At 48.9% G+C, this 26,452-nt stretch overlaps 1 protein-coding gene across 1 annotated transcript in view; it reads right to left on the bottom strand.

Moving 5' to 3' along the window:
* CALCRL (calcitonin receptor like receptor) overlaps positions 1-26,452 on the bottom strand; it is an 81,618-nt gene that overhangs the window by 23,188 nt on the left and 31,978 nt on the right. The window contains exons 2-8 of the mRNA XM_080668894.1: positions 20,447-20,538; positions 20,200-20,267; positions 18,672-18,763; positions 13,667-13,799; positions 11,053-11,163; positions 10,844-10,956; positions 9,424-9,515 (exon numbers count right to left, since the gene is read on the bottom strand). Coding sequence (XP_080525020.1) covers positions 9,424-9,515; positions 10,844-10,956; positions 11,053-11,163; positions 13,667-13,799; positions 18,672-18,725 — 503 coding nt within the window. The 5' untranslated portion in view covers positions 18,726-18,763; positions 20,200-20,267; positions 20,447-20,538. The remainder of the gene's footprint in view (positions 1-9,423; positions 9,516-10,843; positions 10,957-11,052; positions 11,164-13,666; positions 13,800-18,671; positions 18,764-20,199; positions 20,268-20,446; positions 20,539-26,452) is intronic.

The following is a 26,452-nucleotide window of genomic DNA, read 5'->3' on the forward strand; positions in this document are numbered from 1 at the left end:
CCAGAACACTGCGAGTGGCAGCATACAGGAAGCTTAGCCAATGAGCGGTCAGAAAAGGTGTTTCCTCTGCAGCTCACGTGCAGAGGCAGGACTGCTGGCACGCCGAGGCTGCCCCCCCTCCCCCGGTCTCAGGCCTTGCTCAAGCCTCCGATGCAGCTTGGGCAGGGCCCCTGGCTCTGATCAAACCTCTGCCACAGCTTGGGCAGGGCCCCCCACTCCCCCGGCTCCGCTACAGCCCTGCTCAAGCCTCTGCTGTCCCACTCCCGGCCACTCGGCGCCAAGGCCCGTAGGCTAGGAGTGGCCAGGGGTATTCTGGGACCCAGGCAGCTCAGGGCCTAGGCACAGGCCTACAGGCTCAGAGCGGCCTGAGTCTCAAGGATGTTCCTAGGACCCAGGCCCCTGGGCGCCTTCCTATGCAAATTAACCCGCCATCTTTGTTGGGTTAATTTGCATACTCACTCCTGATTGCCTGGTGGGTGTCGTGGAGGTACGGTCAATTTGCATCTTTCTCTTTTATTAGTGTAGATATATAAATCCTGGTCCATTGGTTAAGACCTACATATATAAACAGCAAAATTTCATAGTTTTCACATTATGACAAAAGACTGAGAGGGTTTGCTCAGACAGCAAATCAGAACCACTTGGGACAGTGAGCCAGAAGGGAGGGGAACACACTTCAGGGCTTTCAGAGCCAGCGATCCGGGATAGAGGCCGAAAGGCGGGCCGGGGACACAGACGGAACGGCGTGTGTAGCGTAACCGCCAGTGTTTATAGCCCCCACTGGGAAGGCTGAGGGTAGGAGAGTGAGACCCTGCCTGTGGCCGGCTGGCTGGCTTACTTTCCTGGATGCACGGCCAGCTCTCTCTCGGAGAGTCTGTTTCTCGGCCTCCCAGGCCCCTTCTCTCCTGTGGCTCCGCTCCCGCCTCCGTGCAGCTCAGCAGGAAGGGCTTAGAAAGGGGCTGCTGCTGGGGGAGGGTCTGTGGCGGGGAGGAAAAGGGGACCGGGGAGAGGCCAATGGGGAAAAAGCAGACATAGGTAATATTTTCAACAATAAAGAATTTTTTTTTTAAATGAGCTGTGGCCGCCGCGCCTCCCCCAAAGCTGTGGTTACTGTGCGCACGGCCCCCAGGAGGGCTGTCACCCTCCTCGGTGACAAAGAGAGTTTCCCCACACAAGCAAGGCCACGTGACGGCAAAACCCGAACACGATGGACTAACAGCCTGTCTTCACGGGTCATTTAATACCAAAACCAAGCGAATACTGAAGAGCTCTCGGGAAATCAGTGTATTCTGTGTGGTGTTTTTTTTTTTTTAACACAGAATTATCCCAGTAATAGAGTCAACCTCAATAATGCGCCCTCTCTAAACTCCAGCCACGTATCGGCTTTCGGAACCCTGTGCTTGCAATGAGCTGTTTTTGTGATGAGCTGGACCACGGCCAAGCCATTCCCTTCGTGGCGGTGGTGTGCGAGGGCGCGCCCAGCCGCACGGGGGGCCTGTGGCTGGCTGTGGCCGTGGCCGTGGCCGTGACTGTGGCCGTGGCTTCTTCCCTCTCTCCCTCCGGGTTCTGTGTGACTCACATGCCCACAGACGCTCTCTGACGCGTGTTTCCCACCAATGTCTCGCGGTAAAACGCCTCCGATCTTCCCAGGAATGCATACTGTTTTCTTCTAAGCATATTCGTTACCACATGTAAGTACATTCGTACCAATAAAATCAACTTGTAAAGGCAAACCAAAGCACGCGTGTGGAAAACACACTGGCTTGTTTTAATGAAGCCCTAAAAACATTCCAGATTTTTCCACGTGTTAATAGACAACCAATTTCACCTACTCTGAATTTTTTAAATGTGCTTCTTCTACTCAAAATATTTCTTTAAAAAATTGTTTTATAGGCTTAGAGAATATTTTACAAAAAAAACCTCTCTCCTTTGTCTAAATCAGGGGTCCTCAAACTTTTTAAACAGGGGGCCAGTTCACTGTCCCTCAGACGGTTGGAGGGCCGGACTATAGTTTAAAAAAAAAACTATGAACAAATTCCTATGCGCACTGCGGGCCCGGGACGCGTCGGCTGCTAAGCAGGACAGGCAGCGGCCCCCGGCGGGCCGGATCGATGTCCTCGGCGGGCCGCCTGTGGCCCGCGGGCCGTCGTTTGAGGACGCCTCCTATAAATGTTACAATCTCCCTCTCTATCCTCGCGGAACCCACAGAATAAAAAAATGTAGTTTGTGGGTCTGTATTGTTCTCATTTCATGTTCTCTCCACATAATTATTTTAGAAATTATTTCAATATGCAAGTTTGACAGGCAGAGTTACAGAGGCAGTTGGTGTAAATGTGTCAACAAAGCCATTACACGCATGTGTGATGTCTGTAATTCCGTGCCAATGAGAAGCAGGTGCGTGAGTTGGTTCATGCGGCTCAGAAGGGCTTTGAAAGCTGACCTGAGCGTGAGCCTGGACTGTGCCACCAGGTATGACTTGCACAAGTTCCTCACAAACCCCAGTCCTCAGAGTCCCCCTCTGTCACAAGGCGGTCACATAGCACTCCCAGGACGGGCCGGAAGGTTGCGTGCGGTGAGTCGTGCATAGCGTCCTCTCCCACACGTGGTGAACACTCAGTCTTCTCTAACATAGCTACCACGTGGCTGCTTTCGATTAGCTTCTCTGGTCTTCTTTTCCCCACAAGCAATAAAAGAGCATCAAAGCTCACCTCAGTGATACAAAACCACCCGTTTCAGTCAGACCACGAAACCATGAATCGCCATCTATAATAATAAAAGCGTGAAATGCTAATTAGGCCGGACAGCCAAACGACCTTCCGGACATCATTCTGGACGTCCTTCCAGATGAAGCCACGGCAGCGGGGGCCGAGGCAGAAGTGGTTAGGGGCGATCAGGCAGGCAAGCAGAGTGGCTAGGGGCAATCAGACAGGCAGAGTGGTTAGGGGCGATGAGGCAGGCAGGCAGAGTGGTTAGAGGCAGGCAGACAGGCGAGTGGTTAGGAGCCAGCGGTTCCAGGTTGTGAGAGGGACGTCCAACTGATGGTTTAGGCCTGATCCGGGCCTAAACCGTCAGTCGGACATCCCCTGAGGGGTCCCGGATTGTGAGAAGGTGCAGGCCGGGCTGAGGGAACCGCCCCATGCACAAATTTGGTGCACCGGGCCTCTAGTTTAGTTATAAAACACTAGTGGAAAACCAGATTGCAAAATATATTACGACTTCAAGGAGAAAGAAGAAGTCGTATTATTTATGTTTTGTGTTTGAAATGACAAAGTTTTAATCCATTTATATGAGTTCTTAGTTTTTATACCAAACCATGGATCCTTAGGTATCTTAAATGATTTGTTGTTTTATTCCCAGGAAAATGTAGTTATGCTTAAGTAGCATTTATGTTTCAACTGCTCAAGCAAAATAGATAAAATATACTTAAGAAAAAAATATCAACAGAAATATATGATCTTTAGTAATGTTACAGCTTTTAATAAAAATTTACTGTTTAAAATGAGTCCAAATTTGTTAATTCCTTTGCTTTATATCTCCATTCCTGGGACTCTTCGCTATTAACCAATAATAGCAATTACATTATAGCAGAACTGGGTCTTGTTGGTGTAAATCCATTACTTCTTTGTTTTTTCAATAGATTTTTAGAGAGAGAGGAAGGGAGAGGGAAAGAGAAAGAGAAAGACCGACGTGAGAGGGGAAAAAGTATATCCGTCAGCTGCTTCCTGCCCGCAACCTGGGCATGTGCCCTGACCCGGAATCGAACCAGCAACCTGTGGGTGCCTGGGACGATGCCCAGCCAACGGAGCCGCACCGGCCGGAGCGACCCATGGCTTCGTGCACCGCTCTGCCATCGCGCGCGTCTGATATCTAATGTGGAAAGGCAGCGCTTTCCTTACGCGATCACCATGGGCCCATTTAAAAAGCTTTCCAACCGAGACTTGCGTAACGAGTAGGAATATTTCAGCCCTCCCCAGGCCCTGTTAGAAGGAGATGGATTTTTCAGCACATTGATTAACATTCATAAATTTGGAAAAAGACCTAATAAGTATAACCTGATAAAATAACACGTGGAAAAATATGGCTAATTAAGTAATATCCAAATGTTAAGCGGAGGAAACCCTGTAACAGAATAGGACCTCTCTTAGGACCGGCGCACAGCGCACTTCACGGAAGGAAAGGGACCCAGGGGCCTGGGCAGGCCTGGGAGTGTCGTTCAGGGACCACGGTGACCACCTCTGAACTCAGCCCATCCAACCTCAACGGCGCCAGTTTGCCAGATTAAAAAAAACCCACAAACTTGTGAAAGTTCTGATTTGCCAAAACAGGGCCATCACGGCGTAATCTATAGAGTAAGACTCTGTTCTCTAGGTTTCGATGCAGAATTTCTTTAAATAGTCAGCTTTGCTTAAAATGGATTTAGAGATTGAATCGTGAACCATTTTAGGAGAAAAAGCATGCCTTAAAGAAGAAAACTATAATTGATCTAATTCAAGAGATAAATGAAGGCACTGGAAGTGAGGACAAAGTGCACAATATTGACTGACTATATTCAGATAAGATCTAAGAAAAAAAGGGGAGAATTTGGGTCACTTGTCCTGAAAAAAATTAGATAAGCATTGAAGGGTTATTTTACTACGTTAAGAGAACTTGGGCCTCCTAATTGGATACAGGTTTGTTTTTTTTTTTTGTTTTTTTGCTAAGTTTCATTTAGGAACTCTTCTAGACCAGCTAGAAATGATATCATTGTCGATATCGTTGTAAATACGCAACTTGGCTTTTGAATTGTTTGGTATCCGAGCCTGAATGTCAGCAAAAGGAAGATGGTGAATAACAGAACGGCTCTCCTCACACGGCTCGGATGTTGCACACGCCCTCCCATGTGCAAGGAGACGGAGCCCTTGCCTGGGCTGAAAGAAAGAGCAAGACGGGCTATGCCAGGGGTGGGCAAACTTTTTGACTCGAGGGCCACAGTGGGTTCTTAAACTGGACCGGAGGGCCGGAACAAAAGCATGGATGGAGTGTTTGTGTGAACTAATATAAATTCAAAGTAAAGGAGCGGAGGGGAGAGCAAGAGAACCCTCCGCTCTTTCGGCTCCGCGGGCCGGATAGAACAGCCGAACGGGCCGGATCTGGCCCGTGGTTTGTAGTTTGCCCACGGCTGGGCTATGCTCTCAGATTTTAAGCAGCGATTAAAGTGTAATTTATAACTAATTCCGGTAAAGTTTATTGGTTCTCTCTCTCTCTCTCTCTCTCTCTCTCTCTTTTTTTTTTTTTAACCAAAGAGTTCTGTTTTGCTCTTCCAAGGATCATTATGAGCTGGAGTCACTGTCTCTCAGGACTTGGCAAGCCCCGAAGTTCTGTCTTTCTGGTCCCCTCCCTTTCGTTTCATCTCCGTCCGCCTCTCCCTGTAATTGGCTGTAATCGAAAACTGAAGTGTATCTGGTAACGAGGGCTTCATGTTCTTCTGTTTCTAATTTAAAGCGTGGATGAGGAGTACGCGTTCCTTCCTCTAAAGGAAACAAGCCGTACCCTACACCAACTCGGTGTGTGGCTCCTGGTTTTTATGAGGATGGGTCCATGACCCCTCCACTAACACATGGGGGGGGGGGAGGGTTACCTGTACCAAAGGCTAGGCCAGCACGACGCAGCACGAGGAATTGGGTTCGGAGCAGAAAGGAGCTCGTGACGGATTCTCTTTCTAATACACAGTGATGTTATGTAAGCCACCAGTTCCTCTAGGAACCAGTTGGAAGAAAACGAAGATCTTCATTGCTCTTGACATAGGAACACGCTTCAGGAACCACCCGCGTTAGCCCTTCCCTCGGTGGCCCAGGTCTTCCTTTAACCTCGCTGCGGCCTCTCACACTGTGCCACACAGATGCTTCCGCGGGTTAGAATTTTAAGGAGTCCCAGGGATGATGGAGACAGACAGACCGGACAAACGCGAGGGACTTGCCCAAGGTCGCGAGAAGTCATGGGAAAGTCAGTCGTACAAATAAGCTTCCCAGTCCATTCATGCCTTCATTTCTCAAATTAAGATTTATGAAAATACTTATTAAAAACTCATTAAAATTCATTGCCTGCTATGTGCAAAGCCCTGCGCTCAGCCATAGGGTGCACAAAGAAGCTAAGCCGAGGTCACTCGTGCTCCTACAACGTGAACGTTGGGACATTCTTTGCATTGCTTCCCATTTTAGTGGGTGGCTGTTTGTAGTCGATAGTGGCTTTGGCTGTTTGAGTGGACAGTTCTGGGAAGTATACATTAGAAGTGTCTTAAAATCAAAGACTATGAATTCTTTTAACATGATTCAAGGACTGAATAAGCTGTATGGAATCTTGTGGGCATAAAAATAGTTTTATTATTTTTGACTAGCTTACTTTCTGATATAAATATACCACTAAATTGGTTTATAACATTTTTTGTTCATTATTTAATCACCAGAGGCCCAGCGCATGAAATCGTGCGCGGGTAGGGTCCCTAGGCCTAGCCTGAGATCAAGGCCATCTTCCGCCCATTCGCCAGTCCCCAGTCCCGCCCCGCCGCTGCCACCGATTGATTGGAGCCTGTGGACCGGGGGGAGGGACCAAGAGGTCTGCCTTCTGCCCGCTCACCAGTCCCCAGTCCCACCCCGCCACCACCCACGGGGTTCCCCATGGCTCCCTGTTTGCCATACTGTGATTGGAGCCTACAGGCCGGGGGGAGGGACCAAGAGGTCTGCCTTCCGCCTGCTCACCAGTCCCCAGTCCCGCCCCACCACTGCCACCGATTGATTGGAGCCTGTGGGCCGGGGGGAGGGACCAAGAGGTCTGCCTTCCGCCTGCTCACCCAGTCCCACCCCACCACCACCCACGGGGTTCCCCATAGTTCCCTGTTTGCCATACTGTGATTGGAGCCTGCGGGCCGTGGGACGGGGGGAGGGAAAGGAGGAGGGACTGAGAGGTGGTCAATGCACCTTATAGCGACTGGTCGAGCAGTCATTCTGGTCATTCTGGTCACTGGGCTTTTATTACGTACGATTTTTACACATGAACAGTGTAACAACTTCTTTATCAATGTGGCTCCTCTGGAACTAGCAATGTGTTCTTCGTTTTTAAAGAGCCTCTTGGCATGCTATGCCTATCAGGGCTAAATATTTCTACAGAAACCTTCTAAGGAACTGACAAGAAGGAGCGATAACTATGCCAGTCATAGACAGTGTTTTCCAAACTGGACCCTTTGCTTCACGCTGCATGTGTATCTCAGTCCTTCTCCACATCTACGAATCGTGTCTGCATTGAAAGGTGTGAACACGAGGCTGAAGAAACGACAGGATGGTTGCACGCTGGGCAGCAGGTGACGGGTGAGAGAGGTGTTTCTGTCTGGCTGTGTTCTTAACCTCCCTCCTGTAACGAAGCGTGTCCAGACACATAAAAATGTACCTAATGCTTGGCTGGGGTCTTCCCCGAAGTGGGTTTCTCGTGTTTCACCTAAAGCCCAAGAATGTGCGATAGGAAAGAAACATTCATTGGTAGCTTTGCTTCTTTTCGTTCAAATTCTCCATTTTTAAAAGACAGTGAAAGTCCAATCAAACGATGAAGCCACACGGAGAGGGTGGGGATCGGGAGGAACCCACAGAGCTCAGGGAACCACTGAGAACCCGCGTAAAACCAGGCATCCGAGTCCAGAACCTCCTCCTCTCTCACGGTCTGCACCCCGCAGCGTCTGCCTGTGGGACGTCTCCCCCTCCTTCAACACTTGCTTCCGTGAGATCCTCACCTCTGGGGTCTTCTGATTCTGGGGATCAGCGTGAGTTCTCTCCCCACTCCACTCCCCATCCCCGTTTTCCCAGAGCTCTCTGGAACTCGGCAGTAACTTTTTTTAACCTTGTATAACTATCACATAGGAGCGATGTTAGGTGACGACACAGTGTAATCTGTGTGCCCACTTGATGGCTATCGTCGAGTGATAAACTCATGGTCCAGTTTGTCCTACCGGGCATTGACAGATTCCTATATGCCAGCTACCATCTGAGTGGTCTTTGCTCCGTATTTTAAACAGTATTATGACCATTTGTGAAGAGACTGACGCTCCCTAAAAATCGGCACCAGGATGAGCCCACGCTATCAGCTAAATGGTGAAGGCAAGACTAGAGTGTATTCCACATTGGATATCACTGCACCGCATATCCATTAAAATGGGGTGGCGCCTGAAATGGAGTCCACTCCTGTTATGCTAACTCGCCATTATAGGGTTGTTGTTGTTGTTGTTTTTTTTAGTTCACTATAGTGAATGAACAGTTAGTTGCCCATTCGGGATGAACTTTAAGTATAAGCAATGCAAGCACTTGAACACTTTAATTTTAATTTTATACATCGGCAAGACACTCCTTTGCTTTAATTCAGTTCTGCCTCTGTAGCATGCTAGCCATCTTTTTTATTTTTAAGCATGGAATTTAGCACAGATACAGCTACTTACTGCATAGAGCACTCCTCATTTTTTTTTTTTTTAGAAACTGCTCTTTGAAAAAATAGGCCTATTAACATGTGAAACATGAGAAAACTATTTGGGGGAGAGATGGAATTTCTAGCCTCCCTTTTAAAATGAGATATGAATCTGCAGGTTGTATCATAACGATGGCAGCGAGGAAAATGCAGTGACATAAGCTCCTCACTCTTCACATAGAATTCTGTAATTATTGGTGGTGACCAAAATGATGAAAACCATGTTACTGCATATATATATATATACACACACATATATATATATATATATATATATATACACACACACACATATATATATACATACATATATATATACACACACATATATATGTATATATATACACACACACGTGTACACACACACACACATATATATATATATGTTTGGGAATTTACTTTCCTATTAATAAAAAAAAAATCACTTGTTGTATCAAGGAACTGGAGCTGAGTCTCCCTCCCCCCAAAATAACTGTTATTTCAAGTAAAATTCAATGTATAATTTAATCATTTCAATAATGATCCCCTACATAAAAAAATAAACCACAGTACATTGATATAGTTATTTTTAATCATATATACTAAGTGCTATTGCTATCATTCACACAAAACATCAGTTCCCATCATGTACCACGTACCCTGACATTGAAATTGACCAATAAGCTGAGAATTCAACTAAGACGGCCTTTAATACATGGCAGTCTCCAAGGCAGCTGGGAACCGTCACATGTGGCTTCCTTCTTACATTGCTGCTAATTTTGTAGAGTTGGGATTTAAGATAAAGTCGGTATATTATATCCCAAGTTATTTCAAGCATCCAATGTGAAACATTATGAATCATCTACATTTCACCTATTTTACCAGCACATAACATATCAGCTACAGGGCACAGCATTCCCCAAAGACAACTGGTAAGTTTAACCCCATGTCACATGGACTTACTTGAAATAAAAGAATATGCCAAGTGAGATGAGCAGCGAAGCAATGGACAGTCCATGTCCGATTATGGCCAGGTAGAACAGGTTCAGCGCCGTCTGTAATTTACAATAAAAAAAAAAAGTAAGGCTTGTGTAATTTATAATAAAAAAAAGGTAAGGCTTATGTCCGTACCACAGCCCTACATGTGCAGAAGATCCAATTCAACGGAACGCACTATATGTTCACTAACATGTGATCTTACGGCCTTCTCATGTAGCCTGCAAACCAATACATGCCTGAACACATCTGGAATGAGGGATATTGATGCAATTTATCCAGTGACATCAACACTTATCACTAGTATGCCCTTCTTCGGTAAGAATTAGACGTCCCATATTAAGTATACGCAGGAATACTGTCATTGGTCTTGGTCACAGGGGTCCTCAAACTTTTTAAACAGGGGGCCAGGTCACGGTCCCTCAGACCGTGGGAGGGCCGGACTATAGTTTAAAAAAAAAAACTATGAACAAATTCCTATGCGCACTGTGGGCCCGGGACGCGTCGGCTGCTGAGCAGGACAGGCAGCGGCACCCAGCGGGCCGGATAAATGTCCTCAGCGGGCCGCCTGTGGCCCGCGGGCCGTAGTTTGAGGACGCCTGGTAGGTCGTGTGCCAGGTGAAGCCAGCATGTTCCGTCTTGGCGGACAGGGACAGGGTCCGCCCTCTCTCCTAGCGCCTGAAACCAGCTGCCGTTCGGTGCTTTCCGTTTTGTTCTCCGCGTGGAGGCGTGCTTGCCCCCCTGGGCTCTGCTTCTCGGACAAGCCCGAGGCGGAGACGGATCTCCGTAACGTAGGGTCTGCACACTCCCCTTCTCACTTCCTCCGGGTTTGGACATTTTCTCTTTGGTGATTTGTCCGTAGGCCATGTATGTGTAACGCACCGTTTTGTTGTGCATTTTTAAAAGTTTCTTCCAACTCTTCTCTGCATCGGCAGGGAAGAGATGGTTCATGATTAGCAAGCCAGCTGCGGGCCCCGAGGGCTGTCCTACACGTCGGTTCTCTCCTGGGGTCTCCCTTGGGGTAAGATCGTCCTTGGGAAGGCCTGGAGGTGGGCTCACGGTCCCCCCGCTTGTTCCACGGAGGCAGACAGAGGTCAGGGCTCGCTGAAGGCCACCCAGCCGGTAGGTGCCGAGACGGAAGGCGACGAGCAGGACTCGGTGTCCATCCCTGGGACAAACTGCCCTCCCCCACCCCCCAGGCACACACCTGCAGACGAGGCGCCACCGAGGCTCGATGCTCAGGCCGAGGCGCGGCGGGCACCCCAGCCGCCCGCAGACGGCTCCCTCCCTCGGAGCCCCGGCAGCTCGGCGGGCGTTACCCCTGCAGGCTCCCTCCCACCGCCCCCCGCCCCGCGCCCGCCGACCCCCCGGGGCCCCGGCCACGTACCTGCACGCGCTCGTGCGTGTTGGTGTTGCACCGGGTGTAGTTGGTCCACGTTCGGTTGCTTGCTGGGTGCCTGAACCAGTGTCCGTCCCGGTCACAGATCTTTGTGACCTTTTCTTTAAAACGAAAAAGGAGAAAAGTGGAGCGATCCAGGACCCCAGGGCTTAGGGACGGGGTGTCCAGGGGAGGCCATGCCCGGGGGCCGCCGTTACCTGAGGGGTCGAAGTCTTGGAAGTAATCCGGGCAGTGCTGCACCGACTCGGTGCCCGCCGCTACGTAGTTCCAGCACAGCCACCCGTCCCACGTCCTGTTGCAGTGCGTGCCTGTGGGCGGGGGGAAGGCGGGAGGGACCGACTCCAGCAGCTGTCCCTGCGGACAGCCTTTTAAAAACAGACATGCAGCCCAAACCGGTGTGGCTCAGTGGCTAGAGCGTCGGCCTGCGGACTGAAGGGTCCCGGGTTCGATTCCGGTCAAGGGCATGGACCTTGGTTGCGGGCACATCCCCAGTGAGGGGTGTGCAGGAGGCAGCTGATCGATGTCTCTCTCTCATCGATGTTTCTAGCTCTCTATCCCTCCCTTTGCCTCTCTGTAAAAAATCAATAAGATATATTTAAAAAAAAGAAAAAAAACTATGTGGACTTTCATCCTTGAAAACATTGTTTAAAAAAAATAAAATAAAAATAGACATGCATTTATGGATGTCAGAGAGGAAGGGCGAAGGAGAGAGAGAGACACATCCATGATGAGAGAGAATCGTGGATCGGCTGCCTCCTGCATGTCCCCCCACTGGGGATCGAGCTGGCAACCTGGGCATGAGCCCTTGACCGTGAATCAAACCTTGGACCCATCAGTCCACAGGCCGACGCTCTATCCACTGAGCCACAATGGCCAGGGCCATCCATAGTCTTGATGGTGGGTCCCCACGGACGGGGGATACAGGCTGTCTACTGATGGAGACTCCCGTACCCCCTGAGCCACGCACGGCCTGAGCGAGGCCTCGTTGGGTGACTTTGTAATTGTGCCCCAGCACAGAGTGTGCTCACACAAACCCAGGGGCCCAGGCCGGCTGCACCCCGAGGCCACATGGTGCCCCTGGCACACCTGCCAGTCATCGCTGACCGGGATGTCCTCGTGGGTGCATGAGCGTGCAGGGATCACTGCATCGTCATGATGAGAATAACTGGTTTCCAAAGTAAAATGAAACGTGTCTGAATTTGGATAACAGTTTAATGCCTGATCATTCAACCCCTGGTGACCTAATATCAGATCAGTTGTCATTGTCTGACTTACTTTAAAGATATTTTTAACTGAATAAATATCTTCTGATAAGAATGTTCAAGCAGCCCTGACTGGTGTGGCTCAGTGGCTAGAGCGTCGGCCTGTAGAGCGTCGGCCTGCAGACTCAAGGGTCCCAGGTTCGATTCCGGTCAAGGGCATGTACCTTGGTTGCGGGCACATCCCCAGTAGGGAGTGTGCAGGAGGCAGCTGATCGATGTTTCTCTCTCATCGATGTTTCTAACTCTCTATCCCTCTCCCTTCCTCTCTGTAAAAAATCAATAAAATATATTAAAAAAAAGAATGTTCAAGCAGATGTACCCAAGTTCTTCTCCAAAGATAAACAAATTACGTTGTTCAGTTATATATTAAAATTTTAAAAGTTGACCAATGTGAAAAAAACACACATTTTTCTCTTTCTCACATGCAAGTACATCTTGACAGTTACAAATATTAATAACAACTTACTTTTAACACTTTATTTACATAAATATATAAATATAAATAATATATAAATATATCAAATATTTCAAAACATTTTAAGATCTTTGTTTCCATTGATAGTTTAAAAATCTAGGAATAGCTAAAGTCTTTGTCTTTTGCTTTGCTGTATTGTGAGTTTTGCATTTTATATTTGAAGAAAACCATGTCGTTAAGGCTGCCAGATAAAATACAGGTACTATTTTCTATTATTATTATTATTATTATTATTATTATTATTATTATTATTATTTTGCTAAGTCTGGCCACTCTACTGGTGTTCCTCATCTTTACATCTTCAGAATTGGGGCCAATAAAGGCATTTAGGAGACTCTCAATAAAGCCTCAGACATATCTGAGGACTACGAATGGGAGCAAAAGCGCTTCTACTTCATTAACCTTGCTACCAAATGTACTGTTCAACGTATAAGTCATGGAAAAAAAATTGTTCGTCATTTTATTATGCAAACTCCTATCAAGCAGCTCGTTAAAAACACCATTACATACACTGAAGATCAACGGTCACTTATTTAATTCAAAACACATACTTAATTTGATACTTCAAATATCTTTATACCATAAAAATTGTTACTAACAATATCCCTGTTGCACATATTCTTATTAAGAATTTTGTAGGAGAGAGAAATTATGCCATAAAGCGTTCTTCCTAAATAAATAATAATGAAAACTGTTCATATGCCAGAAAAATTAGCAACTAACCTATTTTTTTCTTTTTCTTTTTTTAAAAACATATTTTATTGATTTTTTACAGAGAGGAAGGGAGAAAGATAAGAGAGATGGAAACATCGATGAGAGAGAAGCATCGATCAGCTGCCTCCTGCACACCTCCCACTGGGGATGTGCCCGCAACCAAGGTACATGCCCTTGACTGGAATCGAACCCGGGACCCTTCAGTCCCCAGGCCGACGCTCTATCCACTGAGCAACACAGGCTAGGGCACAACTAACCCGTTTTTAATTAGGGACCTAAGACAGCCATGTGATGGGACGGGGTGGTTTTCTCTTAGAAACACATACATCCGTGCATTCCAAGGGAAACGGTCCTGTTTACCTTCGGCGTGCTGAATGGGGTCTTGCATAATCTTCTGGTAGCATTCGTACTGAGCCGTCATGATTTTATTTCTGGTCACACTGAGCTTCCTTTGCTGGTCATAGCTCCGTTCTGGTTCTGCTACGACAGGAACCTAAGGGATGAAGAAGAAAACGTCAGGATGGTGCAAATGTCTACCGCAGGCCGTGGGTTCCCGCGGGAAACAGCCAGGGCAGAGCTTGGTCAACTGACTAGGCGGGTGAGTCCCTGCGAGGTCGCACTTGCCAGTCTCCACAGCGACCATCTCCCGTGTCCGGTCCTAGTTCAAGTGACGAACACGGTGTGCCGAGGGCAGAGTGGTCTCCGCCTGGCCGTCCAGTCCTGCGCGCTTGACCCCGGGACGCGCTGTGGGGTGCAGACGGGGCCGCACGCACAGCCTGGCCCTGCTCACCTGCTCTGAGCGCAGGCAGAGAGTCCGCCCCAGCCGAGCCTCTGCTTTCTTCCTGTATTTTTATTTTTATTTTTATTTTTTTATTTTTTATTTTTTTTTACGGAGACCACCTGGCACCCAGACCACGGAGGGGCACCTACAGCCCCGGCAATACTCGGGATTGCCGTCGATTTTCTCATTCTGTTTTGATCATCGAAATCACGACAAGCTCATTTGTGATGTTGGTTAAATAGGGCTTTTATTCTGTGCACATCAAGGAAGGTTTTATTTTATTTTTTTTAAAATATATATTATTGATTTTTTACAGAGAGGAAGGAAGAGGGATAGAGAGTTAGAAACATCGATGAGAGAGAAACATCGATCAGCTGCCTCCTGCACACCCCCCTCTGGAAATGTGCCTGCAACCAAGGTACATGCCCTTGACTGGAATCGAACCCGGGACCCTTCAGTCCGCAGGCTGACGCTCCATCCACTGAGCCAAACCGGTTTTGGCAAAGGAAGGTTTTAGAGAGGGTCTGTATTTAGGTTCTTCCAGTGCAGTGGGGCCATGTCAAGCCTCACTTCCATTGTAATGTTTACATGACTTTTCCTCCCTGTGTTGTCATGTAAAATCGGTAGAAACCTCTCTTCAACCTTATTTCTTTTTTCTAAAATACGGATTTTTAAATTTTTATGGTTGATAGTATTACAGATGTCTCCAGACCCCCCACCCCCTTTCTCCCCCTCCGCCCAGCCCCTAGGACCCCCCCCCCCCCCCGCCCAGGTCTGCACCCCCCTACGGCCCCTGTCCATGAGCCCTGCATATCTTACCTAATAAAAGAGAAACATGCAAATTAACCATCACTCTGTTACGCCCGCAGCCAATCAGCGTGAGCATGCAAATTAACCCAACAAAGATGGAGGTTAATTTGCATATGCAGGGGTGGAGCGGAGTGAAGCCTGCTATGAGGGGAAGGGGGTGCGGAGGGAGCTACTGGAGGGGTGCTCCAGACAGAAGCGAGGAGGTGCCGGCTCCCGGAGAGCCCAGGAGCGAGGAGGTGCCGGCTCCCGGGCAGCCCAGGAGCGGAGACTTGCCGGCTCTGGGTGGTCCAGGAGCGGGGAGGTGCCGGCTCCCGGGCGGCTGGGAATGAAGCCAGGGGAAGGAAGGCCTATTCTTGCACGAATATCGTGCACCGGGCCTCCAGGAAGTATATAAATTCTTTGGTTTATCCCTCCTCGTCCCCCCACCCCCACATCGAGGCATGTCCGCTGTTCCACGCCTCCCGGCCTCGGGTCCCGTTTCGTCAGCCAGTTTGTTTTGTGCATCGGATTCCACACGGAAGGGACCTCGTGCGATGTTGTCTCTCTCAGACGGGCCGCCTGAATCTCCGCTTTTGCGCTCTTGCGTGGACCGCGTTCCATAACCGGTTGTTCTTCTCCTCTTCTGTCCCCTGGTTGTTGCTGTTTCTGTTTTCTCGCAGGAAGCTGAGTTCGGGGAGGGCTGAACCGTCACCCTCCCTGGGTGGGGCGCCACCCGCCTCTCCGCCGATGGCCCCCACGGAACAGGCATGCTCCGGCCTCCGACGCGTCCCGATTTCCTAGTCAACACGCAGGCGGCCGGCCTGCTGCGCGAGTACAAGTGGAAACACACTACAACATCGAGAAAAGGCGTGGTTTTCCTCCCGCTCCCGGGACGTTTACAGAGTGGCATAGAGTCAGCATCATTTTTATCCTTACTTAGAAGCTCCGTCCTATCTGCTCTGGCTCAGGGGATGGAGAGCTGGCCTGCGGACTCCAGGGTCCTGGGTTCGATTCCGGTCCAGGGCCCATGTCTGGGTTGCAGGCTCGATCCCCAGTAGGGGGCGCGCAGGAGGCAGCCGATCCACGATTCTCTTTCCTCACGGATGTCTCTCTCTCTCTCTCTCCCTCTCCCTTCCTCTCCGAAATGAATAACAATATATTAAAAAAATAAATAAAAGCTCAGGCTTGCACACACTGTCTGAGAAACGGTCACAGTTCCTTAACTCACGATGATCCGGTTGGTAATCCGTGACGGACGTCTCTGCCAGACCAGCGCCGGCGTGGGCAGCTCAGGGCCACGCTCGGGGGGGTGAGGGGGGGCGGGCAGCTGGGCTGACGGGTCCCGGCTCCTGAGTCCTGGCCCGTTTCCCGCGCGGGCCTCGAGCAGGGCAGGGACCCGCGGCGTTCCCAGCGCTCACGCCGACAGGAATGCAGCCTCGCTCTCCTTCAGGTTCGCTTTCTGTGTTTTTCTGGAGTTTCTTTGTTTGCCTCTTGGTGGGGTTTGTTTGGACACCCACAGGCCAAGTATTTGCTGGCACAGAACCGGAGGAGATCATGTCCCGCAGCTCCTCATCCGGAGAATGAGCCCGGGGCCCCGTCACGGTTTGAACGGGGGACACGCCGGGCCAGGCCGGGGTGGGACCTGCCACTGGCCACGGGCATGTCTGCCTCCACCGGGATCTTTGCAGGGAAATCTGATGACTACGGCCAGGGTCAATGTGCGACAGAGAGGAACAAGCGAAACATTGCTGTAAAGAAGCAGGACATTTGCCCTGGCCGGTGTGGCTCAGTGGATAGGGCACTGGCCTGCAGAACTGAAGGTTCCTGGGTTCGATCAGGGCACAGGCCCGGGTTGTGGGCTCGATCTCCAGTGGGGGCCGTGCAGGAGGCAGCCGGTCCATGATTCTCTCTCATCATGGATGTTTCTATCTCTCTCCCACTCCCTTCCTCTCTGACATCATTAAAAATACTAGAGGCCCGGTGCACGAAATTCGTGCACGGGGGTATGTGTCCCTCAGCCCAGCCTGCACCCTCTCAAATCTGAAAATGGGCAGTCGGACATCCCTCTCACAATCCAGGACGGCTGGCTCCCAACTGCTCACCTGCCTGCCTTCCTGATTGCCCCTAACTGCTTCTGCCTGCCAGCCTGATCACCCCCTAACCACTCCCCTGCCAGCCTGATTGCCCCTAACTGGTCCCCTGCCAGCCTGTTTGCCCCTAACTGCCTTCCCCTGCAGGCCTGGTCACCCCTAACTGCCCTCCCCTGCTGGCCTGGTGACCCCTAACTGCCCTCCCCTGCAGACCTGAGTCCCCCCCAACTGCTCTCCCCTGCAGGCCTGAGTCCACCCCAACTGCCCTTCCCTACAGACCCAGTCACCCCCAACTTCCCTCCTCTGCCGGCTGGGTCACCCCAACTGCCCTCCCCTGCAGGCTTGATTGTCCACAACTGCCCTCCCTTGCTGGCCGTCTTGTGGTGGCCATCTTGTGTCCACATGGGGGCAGGATCTTTGACCACATGGGGGCAGCCATCTTGTGTGTTGGAGTGATGGTCAATCTGCATATTACTCTTTTATTAGATAGGATAGAGGCCTGGTGCACGGTGGGGGCCAGCTGGTTTGCCCTGAAGGGTGTCCCGGATCAGGGTGGGGGTTCCCTTGGGGCGTGGGGCAGCCTGGGCGAGGGGCCTGTGGTGGTTTGTAGGCCGGCCACGCCCCCTGGCGACCCAAGCGGAGGCCCTGGTATCTGGGGTTTATTTATCTTCTACAATTGAAACTTTGTAGCCTGGAGCAGAGCCAAGCCTTCTGCTTGCTCCGAGGTGGCAGCCATTTTTGGGGGGATTTATGTATTTTCTATCATTGAAACTTTGTAGCCTTGAGTGGAGGCCTGGGCCGGCAAGGGCAGGCGGAAAGCTTGGCTTCCTCCATTGCCAGGGAAACCCAAGCCTCCCTCCTGCTCTCTGTGGCCGTAGCCATCTTGGTTGGGTTTATTTGCATACTCGCTCCTGATTGGCTGGTGGGCGTGGCTTGTGGGTGTAGCAGAGTGATGGTTAATTTGCATATTACTCTTTTATTAGATAGGATATTTTTTGAAAAAGAAACATAACATGAACTGTGTGGGGCCTGTGACGGTCCAGGGAGCAGCTGCTTTTTCGTCCTCCCTGGCCCACCCTCCGGTCCCAGCCCAGCATCCCCTGCGGAGATGGCAGGGGCGACGTGCACACACTCGTGGACACTCGTGGCCTGCCCCACGCCGGGCAGCCGGGCCTGCCCCGACATGGCACGATGCTGATCTGAATGACAGGATGAGGAAATGCATTCGAAATCCAGCCCACGATTCCGAATGGGGTTTTAATCGATGTCAGCCAATCAGGTGGCAGAACGGGAGAACGGCCAGCAGGTTCGGATCTGCTGGCCTCCGACTCCTCAGACCCGGCTGAAACAGTGACCTACTAGGCACTGCTGTGCCGTGAGCCATCCTGCTTTTGTTTTCAAACGGATCGGTACTTCCCTCCGGGGTCTCGTGTAGCTGTGTCCACGTAATTGTCTCACTGACATTCCCCCACCCAACGGCGCCGCCACCCCGTCGTCCCCGCTCTGGGACAAAAAGCCTCAAAGCTCACACGGACAGGAAGTGCATCTTTGCTGTGCTGACCGGGTATAAACACGTGCTTGGTTTGTGCATCAAATAACAGCATGTCATGTTGTGGAGATTCATCTTTATCAGCTGTAGATGTATCGGAAGTTAGAAAAGCAATCGTCATAGGTAGGCAGAGGAATCAGAAAAAAGTATGCTTACCATGAGCAAAGGCAGGAGATACAGGACATACAGCACACGCCTCTTCTCCATCATGAAGGCCCAAATAAAATATGTATACAATACAAATCAAACTGCAACAGAAAATGAAAAAAATAGAATTCATCAATATTTATGAAATCAATAGACGTGGTTCTCAACAGAGAATTTCTTTCAAATGACACAGTAACTTTGCTTTCAGGATTTGAGTAATAGTCTTAGGTATTACACAGTTAAGAACATTATGGCTTAAAATACTGATGAGCTTAATTAAATACATTTCAATTTAACTTAATTAGTATTACAAACAGGAGAGCTTCTTGCATATACATTTTTAGTAATTAGAAAACACTTTTTTTTTCTTTTCCTTTACCGAAATTGGGATAAAATAATTAAAGTATCAAAGTAAAGAGTTTTACAAAACATAAAAGCACCACTTTTGATGGCATATTTACTATAAAACTTACCTTTATTTCCTATAAGTGTTAATCTCTTTTTTAATTTTCTGAGTTTTCCATACATTAAAGGGACAAATTGCTCTTGGGCCAATTTCTTGAGAATCAATGTTCATATTTCATTAAAATGGCCGTATACTTTTATAGAAATGGCCTTATACTTTTATAGAAATTATTCTTCACTGAAGGACTCAGTTATGTGTGTTTTTTTATTTTATTTTATTTTATTTTATTTTATTTTATTTTATTTTATTAAGGTATTATATGTGTACATATCTTACCATTGCCCCCCCACCCCATTCCCTATGTGTGTTTTTTTTAAACCAGGGAATAAACTATTCCCTAAGCCATCTACATTATTAAGATTCGGTTGCAGAGGATAGACAATACCAAGCAAAAGCATTTCTGTTTAGTGTTTCTAACCGTGGATAGAATCCTGAACAAATGAACCACGGCCCCTGAACCACCACCCTGAGCGAACAGCATGCTGGGAAAGTGTGTGACCCTCACTCCGTGTAAGGCGCCGAGAATCCCCCCCTGACAGTTTCCTCTGGGGTGCAAACTACCCTGGTGTCACCATAACATACGGCGACACACGTGTGCAACGTGTTTCTCAAAGGAGATAAAACATCTCCAGTTGATAGATGTCTTCCAGGGAAGGACAGCCTGAGATTTCGCTTTGTTAGGGAAGCTGTCACGCTTTGTATGATGGGGGGAGGGTGAGAATGCGAACTCTGGCAACCTGGCCCACGTGTCCTGTGTATCGTTTTCTTTTTTTTCCTTTTTTAATATATTTTATTGATTTTTTACAGGGAGGAAGGGAGAGGGACAGAGAGTTAGAAACATCGATGAGAGAGAAACATCCATCAGCTGCCTCCTGCACACCTTCCACTGGGGATGTGCCCGCCACCAAGGTACATGCCCCTGACCGGAATCGAACCTGGGACCCTTCAGTCTGCAGGCCGACGCTCTATCCACTGAGCCACACCGGTCAGGGCCTGTGTATCGTTTCCATCATCGGGCGCCATGAACGAGCAAACAGAATCTGTGCCCGGCTCCCGTCCCCAAGGACTCACCTGGAAGCCGTTTATTCGGGAAACTGTAGCTCTCCTGTCGCTGAACTGGGGCTGTATGATCAGCTGACCTTGAGAAAAACATGGCCAAAACAATAAGAAACGGTGTATTCATTTTAGACCTTAAAAACCATGCATGTTGTAACAGAAGGAAAATATTAATCACGTTTTTACAATTCAGTAACGAATGAGCTGATATCTTAGTTTTGATGCCATTTTCATGAGAAAAATCTAATTTTCTAATACGTACATGCACAGTTTGTCTCCAGACTCAAATCACATTTTCTCTTGGATCGTGTTCAACATTGTCTTGAAGAACTTCTTAAATGCTGGGGTCATGACCTAGAATATTGAGTGATATAGTAATTAATATCGTTTTAATGGACCAAAATTATTCCCATGATAAATTGAAATTTTCAAAACAAAGACCACTATGAAAATGATATTTTTATTAAACTATTCCAATTTTTAAAAGTCCCTTTTGCTTACATTATATCGGTGATTTGTCACACATATATGTTATTTTTCCATCAGACAGAGAAACATCAATTTTCATTTATCCAGGATACCTGAGATACTGAAAAAGCTAACTGAATGTTTTATCCAAGTTAACTTCAAAGAACTCGAATAGATAAAAAGATTTTAAAATTAAACCCGAGTTTAATGTTCCTTTGAATAACTTTCTTTGTCTAATCTTCTTTTGGGATGTGGTGTTAGCTTTGTGTATCTCTCTTTCCCTTGCTGGTATGGTTTCTCAGAGCCAGAAGCCATTTCTTTAAAAAAAAAAATAGTTTTATTGATTTCAGAGAGGAAGGGAGAGAGAAAGAAATAGAAACATCCATGATGAGAGAGAAACATTGAGTGGCTGCCTCTTCACGCTCCACATTGGGGATCGAGCCCACAACCCAGGCAGGTGCCCTGACTAGGAATCGAACCGTGACCTCCTGGTTCATAGGTGGACGCTCAACCCCTGAGCCACGCCGGCTGGCCGCCAGAAGCCATTTCTGATGGACCTTCATATACTTTGTGACTGGCAGGTGCCTCACATTTGTAGTATAAACGAGTGAAAAAATGAACTGTGAAAGCACTTTAGGGTTTTAAACGTAGAAACAAGAACACTAATCATAACCGCTGACGGTCATTTATTTCGCTCGCGCTTTGAGGAAGGCCTTACAGAAGGCTTTACCTGGTGTTGGAGTCTGAACTGACAATAAAAAGGAGGGGGGGCGGGGTTCTTACATCGGCATGTTTAGTGTCTTACACAACAAAGTCCCCAAACTACTCAGATTTCCAGCTCTGTGGTTGGTTGGATATTGAACAAACTGCAGTTTACTATACCAACTTGAAACCCTAACCATGAAGCCAAAATTAAAACCGTATCTCATAGTGTTCTGTAGCGAACGCATATAATACCAAGATATACAAATACAAATGAAATGGATATCATTCTATTTGGAAATCAGATGGGGTTTTATGAACAACTAGAGGCCCGGTGCATGAAATTTGTGCATGGGGGGGGGGGGTGTCCCTCAGCCCAGCCTGCACCCTCTCCAATCTGGGACCCCTCGAGGGATGTCTGACTGCCCGTTTAAGCCCGATCCCCTAAATGGGCAGTCGGACATCCCTCTCACAATCCAGGACTGCTGGCTCCCAACTGCTCACCTGCCTGCCTTCCTGATTGCCCCTAACTGCTTCTGCCTGCCAGCCTGATCACCCCCTAACCCAGGGGTGGGCAAACTTTTTGACTCGAGGGCCACAATGGGTTCTTAAACTGGACCGGAGGGCCGGAAAAAAAGCATGGATGCAGTGTTTGTGTGAACTAATATAAATTCAAAGTAAAGGAGCGGAGGGGAGAGCAAGAGAACCCTCCACTCTTTCGGCTCCACGGGCTGGACAGAACAGCCGGACGGGCCGGATCCGGCCCGCGGGCCGTAGTTTGCCCACGGCTGCCCTAACCACTCCCCTGCTAGCCTGGTTGATGCCTAACTGCCCTCCCTTGCAGGCCTGGTCCCCCCCAACTGCCCTCCCCTGCTGGCCTGATCGCCCACAACTGCCCTCCCCTGCAGGCCTGGTCCCTCCCAACTGCCCTCCCCTGCTGGCCATCTTGTGGTGACCATCTTGTGTCCACATGGGGGCAGGATCTTTGACCACATGGGGCAGCCATCTTGTGTGTTGGAGTGATGGTCAATCTGCATATTACTCTTTTATTAGATAGCATTCTTTGATGACTTACACATGAAGTGTTAAATTACCTTTAATAATTGAAGGGAAAAGTGCTTCAAAAACCTGTGTGGAGTTTTTCCTGAACCCAACATGTCTGAGAGATATTTCACCAACACCTGCAGGTACTTGGTTGCTTATCTAGTGGGCTTCGCGACCCAAGTCCCCAAAGGCACCCCAGTGAGATGTCCTTTGGTGTGACTACATCATTCCGGCACCGATATTTTAAGAGGACTTCATTCAACTCTCAAAATATTTATCCTTGCAAGTAACTTCACTTTCATAGCTGTCCTTCCCCAGTCCCGGCGAGCTGGGACGTGGGCCACGGAAAACAAGGGTGTGCTCTGCACTGAGTCAACGTGTAGCACCCCCCATCAAGGGCAGGTCTGTGGGCCCCGGGTTTCTCAAGGGGCAGCAGCACGTGTGGGGGGCAGTCTTCCAGGCACATGGCGAGCACCTGCCCATTGTACCTGGGGGACCCATTCACTTGAATCGTCTGCTCTACTGAGGGCCAATCCAATTTCCTCTCCAGTGGATGCTTGGCGGTGAGACGTGGTTATGGTGGAACTAAACTAATTCCCTTTCACCAGGAGTTCTCTAGATCAACAACAGATGCATCGTGCAGGTGACGCCACGCAGACACATCTGAAGGTCCGTTTACACGGAGTCCCGCATGGTCGATGTAATGGCATGGTTGCTATCAGGAGATGTATGCTTAATTGTATTCCTAGCTCTCGGTTCTTTGCATACTGTCTCTAACATGTTCATTCAGCAAGCGGTTCTTTTTATTTTTATTATTATTTTTAAAATATAATTTTATTGATTTCTGAGAGGAAGGGAGAGGGAGAGAGAGATAGACACATCCATGATGAGAGAGAATCATGGATCGTCTGCCTCCCGCACACCCCACCCTGGAGATGGAGCCCACAACCCGGGCATGTGCCCCGACCGGGAATCGAACAGTGACCCCCTGGTTCCCAGGTGGACGCTCCGCCACCAGCTAGGCCAGCACGTGGTCCTTCCTCCAGTATCTACCTTATCCTAAAGTTACCCTTCCTGCAATGCATCGGGTAGTAACTGTCCAAAGCTGTTAAGCGAATCACTGTGAACCTCTTTCAGGCCTTGTGAACTTGGTTGCTGACCACTCGGTGGCATACTGCCTGGTGAGATGCCGTGGCTCTTACTCAGTGCCGAGGAGACACGGAGGATTGAGCTGGAGGCGGTCAAGCTAACGACTAGCCCTCCGTGGGTTTCTTTTCGAGCGCTTAGGTTTGCTGGGGGGGAAGAGCCCCTGGTCAGAGCTGAGCACACGCATTTGAAACCCTTCAGCGGCTTTGTCGTCCCAGCGGCCCGAGCAGCAGTGACGGGCGCTTTCTCTTTCTGACCGCCAGCGTCGTGCTTCCCATCAGCACTATTTCATGTTCACGTCGCAGAATCAAGCCAGCGGGGAGATTCGGGGCTACTATGAGAAACAAAGTACTGTCTTCCCTGTACGCATGGAATGAAACATAGCTCATTTCTGAACAGACTGATCCTCTTTCCCAAAGAACCGCCAGTAGAAAGTAAAAATGATTTATTTCATCACAGGAAGAAGCTGGAGAAATAAAGACTGCCTTAAGATCTCAGATAACATCCGAGTCCTCTCGGGTCTTTATGGGATGTTAATCTGGTTTCATTTTTTTTTTTTTTTTAAATCGCGATAGAGCTCACCGTAAGACACGTTTCACAGATCTCACTGCTGAGATCATAAATTCTAACCCATCTTCTTGACTTATTCCCATGTGAAAGAGTGTTTTATTCTACATAAAAATTATAAATAGAAGTGACCATCCTGATTTGTCAAACACCGATATATAAACCCTATAAATGCATACGTGCCTTGCCAGCCTGCTTCTTCTTCCCCCCAATTTTGATTATTCTTGTGTATACCATTCATTTTCTCTTCTTTGTAATAAGTCTTATTTTCAGTTGAACTGCCTAACCCTAATACTAAAAGTGCATGTTCAATCCAAGATTAAGGGGGCAAAAAAATACAACTTTCATCTTCCACGCCTCCATTTCCAAAATATCTTCGATTTTTGTAGGCCTGAAGCCATGTCATGTTCTCCATTTACTTATCCAGTCTCTAGAAAGCTGGCTAACAAGCATTCCCCATGGATGACTAATTTGCCATCGAGCATCCTGACCCGGCGTGGGAGCAGAGCCAGGCCATTTGCGATCTAGCGCGCGCCTTCGCGGACGGTATGTGACACACCAGCCCTTCTCCTGAACCCAAAGCAGGACTCGGCCCTGGTCTCCCCCGTCACTCCCCACCTGCCCGCCAAACGGACCCTCCTCTGCCGCGTGGCAGAGACTGGGCCGCTGCGAACCACGCCAAGTGAGCCATCCTCAGGGCCTCCTCCCCTCTCCTCGCTGCTGCTTGCTTTTTGCTTTTTTGGCAAGATCGAAGTCTTAGTTGACGACAGCTGACAGGTGTGAGATGGTATCGCATTGTCGTTTTGATTTGCATCTCTCGGATAATTAGTGACTTTGAGCATGTTTTCATGTGTCTCTGGGCCTTCGAGAAAAAGGAACCCTCGTGCACTGCTGGTGGGAATGCAGACTGGGGCAGCCACTGTGGAGACCAGTATGGAGTTTCCTCAAAAAAACTGAAAATGGAACTCTCATTTGACCCAGTGATCCCACTCCTTGGAATATATCCTAAGAAACTAGAAACACCAATCAGAAAGGACATATGCACCCCTATGTTCATAGCAGCACAATTCACCATAGCTAAGATTTGGAAACAGCCTAGGTGCCCGCCAGCAGATGACTGGATCAGAAAACTATGGTACATCTACACAATGGAATACTATGCTGCCATAAAAAAGAAGGAATTATTACCATTTGTAGGCACCTGGATGGAATTGGAGAACATTATGCTGAGTGAAATAAGCCAGTCAATGAAAGAAAAATACCACATGATCTCACTCATTTGGGGATAATGAAAAACATTATAAACTGATGAACAAAAAGATAGTTACAGAGGCAGTAAAGCATCAAACAGACTGTCAAATCACAGCGGTAAGGTTAGGGAGAGGTGGGGGAAATAAGAGATCAACGGAAGGACTTGTATGCATGCATAGAAGAGTAACCAATGGATGCAAAACATTGGGGGGTGAGGGCATGTATGGGAGTGGGGTGGGGGGCAATGGTAAGATATGTACACATATAATACCTTAATAAAAATTAAAAAAAGAACTACAGTAAGAAAAAAAAAAAAAGATCGAAGTCTTAGGATTATTCTTGCAAAGTCTGTCTTTCCTCCCAGCAGAACCCGCTTAGAAAGAGATGCCCGTGTCGATGTTCGTTTCCCGCCCCCCGCACGGCCCGGTGTCCCTCACCCTTTCAGGGGGTGACGCGGTGGGAAACGCAATGGAAGAGGCTTCCTTTGCCGAAGGCTCTGCTGCTGTGAGGCCTCAGGCTCCGCATCCCGGGGACACTGTCGCTTGGAGCATGGGTTACGTGTTAGGCTCCGGAGTGAACAGGTGCCCAGCCGCTGATGTAGCCGAAACCAGTGTCCCTCAGAGTGGGAGTCCCTGCTCCCCTCGCTCAGCGTCAGCACCAGCACGTCCTGAGCAAGTGGGGCGCCACCCCGGACCCCGATCCCTGAGCCAAAACCTCTGGGAGAAGAGCGGGAACGCCAGGGAAGCTCTAGGCCAGCCGTGGGCAAACTACGGCCCGCGGGCCGGATCCGGCTGTTCTATCCGGTTCTCTTGCTCTCCCCTCCGCTCCTTTACTTTGAATTTATATGAGTTCACACAAACACTCCATCCATGCTTTTGTTCCGGCCCTCCGGTCCAGTTTAAGAACCCATGGTGGCCCTCGAGTCAAAAAGTTTGCCCACCCCTGGTCTAGGCCCACGTGTGACCTCTGGGAAATGCAGTGCAAAGACGTCACCTTCCCCGGCCGCCCTGACCCGGGCCCACGTCCGCGGTCCCCAGGGTCTGGCCAATGGAACAGAACTCTGCAGCGCATCAAGGAGAGCGCTGGGCAA

This window comes from Plecotus auritus (genome assembly GCF_963455305.1).
Source record: "Plecotus auritus genome assembly, chromosome: 5".
NCBI classification, from domain to species: domain Eukaryota; kingdom Metazoa; phylum Chordata; class Mammalia; order Chiroptera; family Vespertilionidae; genus Plecotus; species Plecotus auritus.